The 13,168-nt window shown below is 31.4% G+C and overlaps 2 protein-coding genes across 2 annotated transcripts; one reads left to right on the forward strand and one right to left on the reverse strand.

Moving 5' to 3' along the window:
• The first annotated feature begins 29 nt into the window (after positions 1-29).
• Positions 30-9,972, forward strand: LOC140054035 (uncharacterized). The gene is made up of 14 exons (XM_072098841.1): positions 30-129; positions 472-534; positions 1,018-1,134; positions 1,561-1,638; positions 1,877-2,002; positions 2,873-3,094; positions 3,291-3,331; positions 3,650-3,688; positions 4,052-4,112; positions 6,724-6,840; positions 8,162-8,173; positions 8,349-8,503; positions 8,786-8,967; positions 9,407-9,972. The coding sequence occupies exons 2-14, from the start codon at positions 502-504 to the stop codon at positions 9,448-9,450; spliced, it is 1,227 nt and encodes a 408-aa protein (XP_071954942.1). The 5' UTR covers positions 30-129; positions 472-501; the 3' UTR covers positions 9,451-9,972.
• A 90-nt stretch (positions 9,973-10,062) lies between these two features.
• On the reverse strand, positions 10,063-11,952 carry LOC140054037 (uncharacterized). The gene is made up of 4 exons (XM_072098844.1): positions 11,793-11,952; positions 11,299-11,416; positions 10,808-10,853; positions 10,063-10,424 (listed from the first exon to the last, which is right to left on the reverse strand). The coding sequence occupies exons 1-4, from the start codon at positions 11,813-11,815 to the stop codon at positions 10,225-10,227; spliced, it is 387 nt and encodes a 128-aa protein (XP_071954945.1). The 5' UTR covers positions 11,816-11,952; the 3' UTR covers positions 10,063-10,224.
• Between the last annotated feature and the right edge of the window lie 1,216 nt (positions 11,953-13,168).

A 13,168-nucleotide genomic window follows, 5' to 3' on the forward strand; every position in this document is an offset into this window, starting at 1 on the left:
AGGGTCATGTGACTTTATTTGGTAGTCAAGTTGGTGCTAAGTTATTGAGGATAGAAAACTCAAACTAAACACTCTTATACTGCATCCTCTGACGATTGGAGCCAAGCCAACCTTTCTCTATTTTAGTTTGTAAGTTGTTTTTTGTTTGCAATTTTTTAATTCTATTAGATATATTTAATAAATAAATTAATTTAATTTTAACTAAAAAGTAAAATAATTTGGTGTTACTTGGTTTTTGGTTCAGTAACAAATTTATCCTGTTTATATCAAGCATACAATTTTTCAGTAATGTAGTTTAATTAATGTTATATGTAGGCCTATTTTTATTTATGATTTTCCAAATATATTCACTGAGTTCAAATAATATAATTGAATATAACCAAAATTTAAATGTTTGCAAACTAAAATATTGTACACTCTTTTGATATAAATAAATAAATAAAATAATTTATGAACTATTTAATTTTGTAGGATCTTATTTTATCAAGAAAAGTAAACAACATGGCAGATGAAGAAGCTGAACGTGCTGCCGAGGTAAATAAATTATCATTTTTGCTGCAGTCCAGCATTTAATTCACAACAAGCATTTATATATAATTTAAATTGGTTTTTTTTCTTTTAATTAAAAATATATAATTGTTCCCTTGAAAAAAAATTAGACTATTGAAACAAATTATTTAACCCAATTAAGCCACAATTTGGAGAAAAAAAAGCATTGTGTCAGGATGCTATTGTCTGCAATCCAACAGGATTCTGGCTAGTGTAACGGTTTATTTTGTGTTTTTTCTTCTTTTTTTAATATCAGAATTGAATACTACAGTACTACATTTAATTTCATTTGTTTTTTTTATGTTAGAGAGACATTATATCTTTAACCATTGTTGAATTTTAAAATATCTGAATTACCCAATGACTACATTCACAGGAGTAGGTGATCAATCAATGAACACATGGGAACTTTTTTTTTATTGTTTGAGATAATTTGAGATAAAATTGTTATTTTTATAATGAATGTAGGAATTGCGCTTAAGGCGTGAAGAAGAAGATCGGCAACGAGAAGCAGAAGAAAAGGAGACGAGAAGAATCCAAAAAGAACAGGAGGAGAAAAGACTTGCAGAGATGAAAGAAAGAATGGTAAGAAAGGTTCATTTCAATTCATGAAGCCTATTTCGTGCCTAGCTTACCTGGATAAACCAACAATAGCCATTTCTCCTCGAAGCGCGAGATATAACTCGAAAAGTTTTCATTGAATCCCCCTCTCTACAAAATGGTATAGTCCATGAACTATGCATGAAATTTATTTAATGGAAAAAAAATACAAGTTTAAAATACATTTTTAATTTAGCCACCCAATGTCGTGTATTAAATTAAAAACAACATCACCGATAAACTTTGACTACAGCCATGTTCATAAAACATGAATTCAAAAAGTGATTACAAATAAAATAAATGAAACGAAAGCAAAGGCTTTGGGTTTCATTTAAACAAATCATCTACATGTCAGACTGACTATCTTAGTTGTGAACTTTTACCTTGAATCTATATTATTTTTTTAAACAGGAAATAAGAAGAAAAGAGGAGGAGGAGATGGCTCGTCGTATCCAAGAAGAGGAAGAGGCAAGAATTAAGAGAGAGGAGGTAAATAGTTTCAATTATATTTTGCCTTCATAAATAAGAGACTACCTCATATTTTAAGGACATAGTCAGGGGGATAGTTGAGGGTCATCCCCCCCCCCCAACACCCATTTTTGTTTTTTTTAACTAGCCTGCTCATCACGATGTAAAAATCCAGGCTATTCAACTTCCATACGCCTTATCTAGGACGACATTTTGATAGGCTGTACAGAATAAAACATCTTTGTATTATTGTTAACAGGAGCTTGCCATTAAACGGCGTGAAGACATCGAGAAGCGACGTAAGCAAGCTGAAGAGAAGCGTAAGCAGTTGGAAGCCATGGCGGCAGCTGCAGCCGCTGGTGGTGGAAAAGCTGGCATGCTTGCTGTAAGTTTTATTTTAAAGATGTATTGTCCCTTGAAACACAAAAAATGAAAAAAAAAATATTCTAAATTTTAATTAGCCATATCAAAGTAATATTAAAGTTATTCAGTTTAAGTCGAAAAGTTTACATAATTAACTGGTAAATTAATTAGATTACATTTCGTCTGGGAAATCGTCGCAAGCGAAAGTAAACAAAGATTTTAAACCATGAGTATGCATTATGCATGATGCTAATTAGGATTGTTTACAACTCGTCACGGTTGAGAAGGTGTTTCACACAGATCGCGAGGAAGTTTTATGATTATGCATACAGAGTAGCCAAACAAGCGCGTTGCATTATGAGATATGTTTTGATTGAAAACTTTGACTGGAAGTCAGTTATTTTTTGAACAAAAAAACATCTGTATTTCGGTTAAATTATTTTTTTTTTTCGACTAATTTTTGGTGAAAGTTTTTTTTTCGAAATAAAAAAAAAAATTTGGGGGGGAATTAGTCAAAGGGACAATACATCTTTAAATTATAACTTAAAAAATAAATGTGCCGAGAAGTTGATTAGAATTCTATTATGTATGTTCTTTAGAATCAACATTATGTCAAAGGTCAACTGCAAATGTCAAAGTTTGCAACAAAAAAATGACTTTTAAAATCATCATAGAACATGATAATTTCATTTTATTTCACTTTACTAATAACTTAAATAAAGTGAAGGAACCTGAATGAAAACATAGCTTGTAATTTGAGTCTGTAGACCTTCATCAATAATGACAATTTTTATTTTGGAACTACATTCATAACCAATAACCTGATTCAGTCACCACAGACTGTGCATAATAAATGAGTTTGTAACCCAGTATATGTTGTTTGGTTTTACAGGCTAGGATTGCCCGTGCAAGAGAGGAGTCTAAGATGACAAAGGATCAGATAGAAGCAATGAAGACGCAACATCTTGATGAGAAATATCCACCAACTAATTTCAACAGAATTAACTCAATTGACAAACTGAAAACCTTGGCAACAAATTTCCATAACCAGTTGAGGAAATTCTACGCTGATTTATTTGATTATCAAGACAAACAGAGTCGTAATGACTATTCTGTAAGTCACACACATTATTAATACTATTTATTATTTTATTATTTATAAGGGATTATACCAAAGTTTCCTACTTCAGTTTCACAGCAGTAACTACATTTTTTTCCTGTAAAAACGTATGATTTTAGTTTTATTTTATTAACATTTATCAAATCACATCTATCAAATAATTAAATATCTAATTTGTTTTCTTTTTCAGAAAAATGAACTTCAAGCTCGTATTAAGGACATGTTGAAACAGTATGTTGAATTAAGTTTTTCAATCCCAGTACAGTGGACCTATAGATCCATGCCAATACATTATACAACATTACAGAACACACATTTAGTCAGTAGATTTTTGGCAAAAATGATGTTAGCTTTTGTAATTTGTGTAAAATTGAATTTATGAAATAAAAAACATTTTTTCCATTAAACAAAGCGCAAATCAAAAGTGTTTCTTTTGCGAAGAAAATAAGTAACCAGTTGGCAACCCACAATCTTTGGGGTTTTTTTATTAGTTTTTTTTATTAAGTTTTACTTAATGGTTCATAAATTCTTTTACTTTTGTTATTCCAGTGAGGTATCAACTAAGGAACAGATCACTGTTGAAACAAAGTAAGATTACAACCTTAATTTGTTTACCAATTTGACACCAATACAACATTTTCTATATAACCTAGACATTTTACAACAACTATCAGCAAATGCATGAATAATGTCACCCTTTATGGCTGCAATGTATTGTTGAATAATGTCACCCTTTATGGCTGCAATGTATTGTTGAATAATGTCACCCTTTATGGCTGCAATGTATTGTTGAATAATGTCACCCTTTATGGCTGCAATGTATTGTTGAATAATGTCACCCTTTATGGCTGCAATGTATTGTTGAATAATGTCACCCTTTATGGCTGCAATGTATTGTTGAATAATGTCACCCTTTATGCAATGGATTGTTTATATGATCATTGCTTTCAGTTTGGTGAAACAATTCAGAGAGGAAGGTTTCAAATCACAGCACACAAACACAGATGACAAGGTAAGTTTAACTTATATTATTTTAATTAATAATAAAATTAAATTTCTTGATTAAGCAGAAGCTACTCTTGATTTCCAAACTGAATGTTACTAAAATGAATGAAAAGATAAAACTATGCCATGTTTCTAATATGCTGAGTTGAGATAACACCTGTTTTTACTGTAATATGGAAAGAACAGAAAATAAACCATGGTAAGGCTCTAAGGTTCAGCCAAATTGCTTCATTAACATTTCTAAAAGTATCCGAGGTATAACTAATTAATGGTAAGGCTCTAAGGTTCAGCCACATTGCTTCATTAACATTTCTGAAAGTATCCGAGGTATAACTAATTAAATAAGTTTAAATTAACTCATTGTTAATTATACATTTGCTAACTTTTATATCACAGAATATTGAATGTCAAGTAAGTAGTACTAATTATCAATCGGCTTCTGGTATCTAAGTTAAGTTGTTTGAAAAGTGGAGAAAGTTATTGGGAAAGAGAGGCTAGTGAAGAGATTTTATCATATTTAAGCAGGGATGAAAGAACTTTATTATTTTAATCTTTTTTTTTTTTTTTATGGTATTCAAAATATAGATATTTCTTTGCTGAAAAGTAGGTCAAATTTGTCGTTGGTAAAAGATATTTTTTAGGAATGATATTTTTTTCTGTTGCATTGTACAAAATATCTTTATGTGAAATTTATGTGTTCTTTTTAAATGTTGTTTAAATATCGTCCTGTTGAGGAAATTGGTTATCATTAAGCTGACCTTGGACTTATTTTCAAAAACGGTTTTACAACTTTACTTAAAGATTATTGTTTTATTTTGTTTTTTTGTCTATATTTCAGATTTCGGTAAGTTTAAATTTTGTTAATGATGTCGTGGTTTTCCATTCCTTCTTAGATATTTTAGACAATTTCATAAGTGATCTGTTGTCCAATGTTTGTAGTCTCAATTTAAATTTTGATGAACTGAGTTATGTTTTTACTACCTTTTATGTTAAATTTATGTGCTGAATATTAACTTTAAAAAATGTATAAACTTTCATAATGATTTGAAGTAATTCATAAACTTTTAACTAATAAGATTTTAAAATCCTTAATTTAAGTCCAGACTCAAGAAAACCCATTCATGAAACTAACTGTCTATGTAAAACTTAATTACCATAATTAGCACATCTATAACTTCTACCTATCCTACCGTCTTCATATTTGTATACATACATATAGCCCATCCTATCCTATTAAAATAATCCTCACCAATTACGTTTCCTAACTAAACATTAAAAACCTATCATGCACACCTGTCTACATCCAACCAACAGCCCACCTACCTATCACTGAATTTATCCAACTAAACTTACCTTTACAATTTAATTATGATCATGAGAGTTTAAACCTGTAAAACCATTAGTTAACTCCTTTACAACTAATAGTACACTTTTAATTTGTCATCTGTGACTTTTCTAATAGAATAGACAACCCCTGTCACAAACCACTGTTGGAAATTAATAGTTTTCCATAAGAATCCATCGATTTATGTTAATAATGATTTAGGAATAGAAAATATTTGTCATCATTGTGTGACACTAATTCCAGAGTAATTGTTGTAATTGTTTTCTGTATAGATATTTCACCACTAAATTGTCTTTGTGTGAAAATGCCTCTTTTTAATGTAAAACCCTTTTTGGTGTGGATTACGTCAATTTTAGAGAAAATAATTTAATGTTTTCTAAAATGTTTTCTAAATAATAAACCACTTTAATTATGGAGATTTATGACCAATACATGGCTATTTTTGTAATTTTCACAGAGAACGGTACGTTGAAATACTTATGACAGGTCAAATGTCACAACTTGAGAAATTTGTATTGCAAAATAAAAGTTTGTATGGTGGGGAAAGTTTAGGCTTTGAACAGAGAAGCAAGAGCTACATTTATTAAGGACTCTATATTTGTTGTGGTGTAAACTTTAATCTCTCCGAATATTGTATATTTTTATGAAGGCAGCATAGTTTCTATTTCCTGAACTTTATATAGTTTATAGTTCATGATTCATTGGATCTTAATTGGATGTATTTACTTTAAATTTAGTTTTGTTATTCTATTGTTATTGATTGATAGGTCAGTTGATTAGGTGATTTATTGATTTATAAGTTTATTGATTGATACGTTGTAAATTGATTGATTGATTTTCATACACTGAATGAACGATTCTCTTTCAACGATTTTGTTAAATTTATTTTTCTATAATCAAACACTTTTCTTCTTTTTTCTATGACTTCCTTCATGGAATCAACATTATTTCATCAACATGTAAGTATTTGTCATCATTATTATTACCTCCGCCAAGGAGGTTATGTTTTCACCCCTGTATGTTTGTGTGTGTGTGTGTGTGTATTTGTCATTATTAGTATTTGTCATCATTAGTATTTGTCATCATTATTATTGTTTATATATTCATTTGATTAAAATGAATCCATTTTATTTTTCATTGTATTGATAACATCGACAATAATACTATTTTTACTTTTCCATTAGACTATGGAAGTATAACACACGTGAACTTTCAAATCATATATATTTATATCAACATAAAGCCAGTGCTTTTTATTTCTCTAGGATATCAGCTGAAAAGGCGACTGAGAGAGACGTCTTACTTTAGTGATGCTGGTGGAGTTAAGAGTCGCTACAAGAACTTCTCTATTATTCCTGAAGGCGTTGACTTTTCCAGGTTGTTTACTATTGTAAGTAAAACCTTTCTCAGTTTTATCTTTGTCTTGTTTGTAGTTATTGCTAAAATGTTTCTATTTCTCATTAGAATATTTTATAAAATAACGAAATATATCTTTTTTAAATTAGCAAAAGATTAAGTACTAGAATACATTTATCCATAGTCCTCCGAATACAATATATCGGAGTTAGCTTAAATCTATTTCACACTTATAAATATAACAGATCTATTCATTTAGATAAATCAATCAATATTTTGTCTTTCATGATGCTGTCCCAAACAGGAAAAACCAGAGGTGAATTTTAAAATTAATATTAATATCTTTAAAATTCACATACTTTAATATTTGATCACCATCTTATCAATTGTAGCATGTTGTTAGGGCGCTTCTGCTATTATCATTCTATGCATCTAGCAAATTAACTTAAGTTAGTCACATTGTCTATAGTGGTGGTGGATTTAACTTAAGTTAGTCACATTGTCTATAGTGGTGGTGGATTTAGACAGCAGTGTATTGCTACTACATTATAAAGGGTCCCAATGTTGTTGTATTCAGTCTGCACATAATGATACGCCAATAGCATCATTTCACATCCAATTTGAAACGTGTTTATGTTACTAAAATTAAATCTAAATGATCTAAATTAAAATTTTTATTATAAACCAAATATCTTTCTAAATTCACCACCTATCTGCTATAATATATCTAAAATAATTTTATGTATATTTTTGTATGAGGGCATGAAATGTACTATGATGAAGAGGAAAAGCGACGACACAGCACTATACTAGTTATATGCTTTTCCAATAAGCTTTTTTTTAATCTGTTTTTTGAAACATTGAGTGTTACTTTGTATGCTAAAATGATATTGAATTAAATATCCAGGCACAATTTTATCTTTTACAAACAATAGTCATTTTATGTTTACCAATAATACATAGCATACCATAATATATAGCAAGCCTATCTACTTCTAATTGTTTTCAAATTTTGAAATAGTAAATATTTAGAATAATTTTTAGCATAACAAACATGTGCTTTCCTTTCTAACATTATATGCATGCTTTGATCAATGTAATATTTACTCCTTTTCTATCCTCTTTCTAATATCTCCTCATCTTCTTTTTCTCATTCTTTAATTCCACCTCATTCTCGTTCATTTAATTTCTTCTCTACTTTCTAATTGATTCAATTTCACTTTTTCAATTCTTTTCGAAAAAAACATGTGTAAGTTCATTCTCTCTGTAGTCATAAGTCATAATAGCCATAATATTTCATTCATATGTCTTAAAAAAATTAATTCTATTGTTTTTTCTTTCATATGATGAAATAGGACAGAACACAGGTAAGTACAAGACCACTGATATGTAATCTATGGATCTTGAAACACACCTAAGCCTCCCTGGGTTAATTTATAATAGCCACCAGACAGTAACGAACATTAACTTTGTCACTTGCAAGCCAATAATTGGTAAATTTTAATCTATTTTATTAAAAGCTCTTGTTTTTCTCATTTTCAGGATTTTGAAGATCCATATGAGAAAATATTTGTGACGTTACCATGGGAATGTGAAATATGCCACAAGGAAGTTTACCAGTTTGAGCGTTTGGTTGTGAAACGCCGAGTGTTTCACAAACAGTGCTTCAGATGTGTCTACTGTATGAAAGTAACCAAGTAAGTATTAAGTACACTACTAAGTACTCCATGATACAAATTGTAGGCACTGTCAAATGTATCAGAATGTAATTTTGACACATTAATGAATGCTGCAATGACATACATTGTACCAGTAAGCTTTATCATACCCTCTATAGGGGAGTGTTCAAATTTTTCTTCATATGCTAATCTTTATTGTTGCAATATTTAAATTTTTAACAATTTTAATCATTTTATTGTAATATTTATTGTTTGTATATACTGTACCATCCTGTAATTGGCCCCTTGTTGTTTTTGCAGCCCACGTGATTATGGCTTTGTAGAGAACAAAATCTACTGTCGTCTTCACTTGAGGAAGTTGGCGCGTGAAAGGTTGGAACAAGACGCTTTGAAAAAGGCAGAGGCAGAGGCTGAGAGACTAAGACAAGAAGCGGAAGAAGAGGCTGCAGGAGGACAAGTCGAGTCTGCACCACCAGCTCAAGGTACACTCTATCCCTGTGTTAAATATGTCTTGATGTTTGAGCATGTTTGCATTAACCTCTGTCAAACATTATGTGACAAAAAAATGTGTTGTGCCCATATATGGACATGATGATGTCATATCACTACCATATTTTGGGCATATCACTGCCATATTTGGGTACATCACACTTTTTTTGTCAACTACGTTGATGGTGTAGACAGAGCTTTAGACTCTTAAAATAGGAACAATTTCATACATCTACCCACATGAATTGTATACTTCATTACAGGGTACATGTCATTATTTTGTAAATGTAGACTGTGTTTATTGAAAATGTCACTAATAATGTAGTTAGGAGAGTGCTCTATTAAAGTAAGGTTACATTATCAACCACTAGCACTTTTAGGAAAAGTATTAACATGTAAAGCTTTTCTTACTTGTACATCGTTTGATTTCAGCTGCTGAAGAGGAGGAGGAAGAGGAGGAAGAAGAGGAAGAGTGAGCAAACATATATTGAAGTAGCAGATGCAGTGCCATCATTAGTATTCCTGGCTTGCTACATACAACCCTGAATTTTAAGTATTTATACTTTTCCCCTTCTTAGTATCGACACAGTTTTAATATTGTTTTAACTTTTGAAAGAGTGCTACAGTATAAGCCTATAATAAATCAAGATGGATCTTTGTCATTTATTTTCCAAGAAGATAAATCAAAGGCTTGGAAATGAAGGTTCTTCGTGGCAGGCATTAGTTGCTTGGACAGAAGAATTTAGTAAGCTGGTTAATTCAATATTCATTTAATTTAATTGAAACAAATTAAGAGAAATAATACCACTGTAGTAATGACTTTATTTGTAGGAAATAAATTGCACGATTAGAATTCTGTCCTGGTAACATGCCATGCTGAAGCAGTTGGTGATATTTTTAGGGTGTCCCTTTTTAGTTTGTGTCAGCAGCACTTAGATTTCATATTTTAGTTTCATTTATTATCGATATTCAATAAATTATTACCGAGAAAATTTTAATTTCAGAACATTTTTATTTCTGTTAATTTAGTTTATTAATACATTTTGTAAAATTGAAAGCTTCCAATAAACATACATGGGAAGTAAACATTAAATAATGAAACATGATAAAAAGTGTTACATGCAATATATAACTCTGATTATGCAAACCTATTCAGTGGGTGCTCTAATAAATAACACATATCATATTTAAATAAATTGAGTAAACAGTAATACAAATTGCATATTAATGACATGCTGTATGATTTATAACTACTCCTCACATGCAACCTCAACGTTAGCAGTTTCTTGTTGGGAGTCTGATTTAAGCTTTTTACTTGCTACAACTTCTTCATCCTGCAGCTTTCTTTTGTTGCTGTCAGTTGTTTCAGTGGATTCAGCAGCTACATTATCTGCTGCTACATCATTGTTGTCTGCCACATCTTCTGTTGCATCATCATCATGAAGCAATTCTGTAACAAAAATTATTGTTATATTTTTTTACACTAAATGAGAAACTGAAACGCACCGAGTAACATATGCTTTATATTTTTGTGCTTACATTTAGAAAAAGAAAGTACACATACACAAGTATACATGAATGTTGTAAAGCTCTGTCTACACTTTCAACTTTATGTGACAAAAAATGTGATGTGCCTAAATATGGACATGATGACATCATATCACTACCATATTTGGGCATACCATTACCATATTTGGGCATATCACTACTACCATGTTTACTACTTTACTTTACTAATATTTATGTATATGGTAAATATACTTTAATTTAAAATGTCTCAACTATAGAATCACCAAGTAAAGATGGTAATGAGCAATTTTTCTTCTTTAATACCTGTGTCATCTGTGTTTTGATCTTCAATACTCTCATTATCAACATCCTGTTAAAAGACAATATAACAAATCATAATTGTATTCATGTATGGGCTGAATGCTAAAGTCTTATTATATTATGTAACATATTTTTGTTTTGGAGGCTGGATAGAACTTGGATATTTCTCTTTCTTTTATTGAATCTAAAAATCCCCCAATAATGAAATATTAATTAAAATGTTACCAGTATCAGCAGCAACCATAATGACATTTTAAGATACTGTATTACTTAGCATGCATGGGCTGCTAGCTGTAGGGTTAGATGTAAAAAATGTAAGTAGGCCTACTGTGTTTTTTTTTATGTTTTGTAGTGTAAATTAATATTTCCTTTGCTACCTGGCCTAGCTAGGCTAGCCTAGGCCTACCTACATTTTGTTCCTGGCCTAGCTAGGCTAGCCTAGGCCTACCTACATTTTGTTCCTGGCCTAGCTAGGCTAGCCTAGGCCTACCTACATTTTGTTCCTTGTCTTGTATGTTTTCTGATGGACAATCAGTAGGCAGTTTTGCTTCTATATTAACCTTTTCTGCTACTTCTGCTGATTCACTTACAGTTACTGCATCTCCAAGCTTTCTGAAAGTGTCGGATGAAAATAAAATTATGGATAATTAAAAATAAAATATTTTTTATAAAATTTGAAACAGATATTTGCACGCAGTCAATAATAGTTTTGAACTAAATTGTATACCTGTAACCAATACATTAGGCTAACATAGGCCTAAACCAGGCCTGGCAGCCTAGGCCTACTGATACACCACCACCAGCCTCCTGCACACGCGTCACACAAACCCGTACACACACATGCAGTCGATCACTGCACGTGCAGTCGATCACTGCACGTACTGTACTGTACTCATGTTGCCAGCAGAGTGCCTGACGGTGTTTCTTCCCCTTCCTTATATATATTATAGTCTTAGGCCTAGCCTAGGGTAGGTTTTACACAACTTACGTTGATGAATTGTTATTTGACATGGTTTATGTAGATAAAACAGACTTTTTAAAATAGAAAAATCAGCTTTATAATAGCCTAAATAATAATGTCTCTGCACCTCTGCTGAGCTGCTGTGGTTGTGCATTAACCGCCGCCGAATAATGATGACCGTCTGAAAACCTTTTTTTTCAATACTTTCGCGCGTGCCGGCAAGCAGCAACCAATCAGCAACGAGGCAATGTGAACTATTAACGAATCAGCAATATTAATGCTATGACGTTTGTTTCTACGTAACTTTACCACAAAGAAAGGGGGCGGGGAAAAGCTATAACATTCTGTGTACACGTGTCTCAGACACAGACTGCACTGATTGATTGACACATGTCAACCGACTGAATGACTGTGGTGTACGTACAGTTGACTGGATGTCAATACACAGTATTCAAATGAATTCACGTTGGAATTTGCATAGTTTCATTTACTTGATTCCAAATCATTCTTCTGTGCTGGCCATGGCAATGGTCAAAATGTAGCACCGGAGCTATTAGTATTAATATCACCTAGAAGATAAATATTACAAGAAACTCAGCAATACAAGTACGTTTCTTCTAGGTTGCATTTGTTATGGATTAAGGAGGTAGCTTACAAGAAGAAGTACAAGAAAGATAAAGGGTAAAGTAATGCTTCATCTTCTTTTGATTGAAAACTTACCATTTACGTACACTGTAGGCCTACTTGTTGAGTTTATTAGCGTCGCCGTTGTTCTACAGCCAGGAGAACTGATACTAGCATAAAAATACACTTCTGAGAAGACAGATTTTTACAACGGTTTGCTTTATTGTACAACTTATTTATATGATATACAAAGCAACATGGTTTTAATTTCATTATTAATATAAAATTACGTACAATTATCGGTTGAGAAACATCTCGATTGTGGAATTCAACGCGTTTGCAGTTGACGCGTCGTTTTTGTACGTACACGAGAGGCCTACCATAAACGCGTTTACAGTTGACGCAAGTGTTCGTACACAAGAGGCCTACCATAGAGGAGTGAGTACACTTTTTTAGAGAGCAAATGCGTTTACGTCAGGCCATACGTTGAGGTTGGTTACACTATTGTATTTTGTATAATATTATTCCTTAAAAATACACAAGCTTGTTGATTAACAAGTATGAAATGATCACATTAGCAAACTATAAAATAATAACATTTTATTATCAATAACAATTACCTACTACAGTATAAATTTGATGACGTCAATGCGCGTGTAAATAGTGATACATCGGCTGTGATGACGCGTGCAATTAATGTTGTTTTATTCATTCGTTGTTAGAATAATTTAATTGATACCAACAATGTAATAAATACTTAAGAAGTAATAAAATCATAT

This window comes from Antedon mediterranea, chromosome 7, assembly GCF_964355755.1.
Source record: "Antedon mediterranea chromosome 7, ecAntMedi1.1, whole genome shotgun sequence".
Classification (NCBI taxonomy): domain Eukaryota; kingdom Metazoa; phylum Echinodermata; class Crinoidea; order Comatulida; family Antedonidae; genus Antedon; species Antedon mediterranea.

Bases quoted from the DNA above. Each gene is read 5' to 3' on its own strand.
- LOC140054035 (XM_072098841.1), top strand. From the start codon at position 502: ATGGCAGATGAAGAAGCTGAACGTGCTGCCGAG. The intron at 535-1,017 runs GTAAATAAATTA...TAATGAATGTAG, and splicing joins AAGCTGAACGTGCTGCCGAG to GAATTGCGCTTAAGGCGTGA. The intron at 3,332-3,649 runs GTATGTTGAATT...TTGTTATTCCAG, and splicing joins ATTAAGGACATGTTGAAACA to TGAGGTATCAACTAAGGAAC.
- LOC140054037 (XM_072098844.1), bottom strand. From the start codon at position 11,815: ATGTCAAATAACAATTCATCAAC. The intron at 10,854-11,298 runs GTAGGTAGGCCT...GTCTTTTAACAG, and splicing joins TACAAGACAAGGAACAAAAT to GATGTTGATAATGAGAGTAT. The intron at 10,425-10,807 runs GTATTAAAGAAG...TTTTTGTTACAG, and splicing joins TCAAAACACAGATGACACAG to AATTGCTTCATGATGATGAT.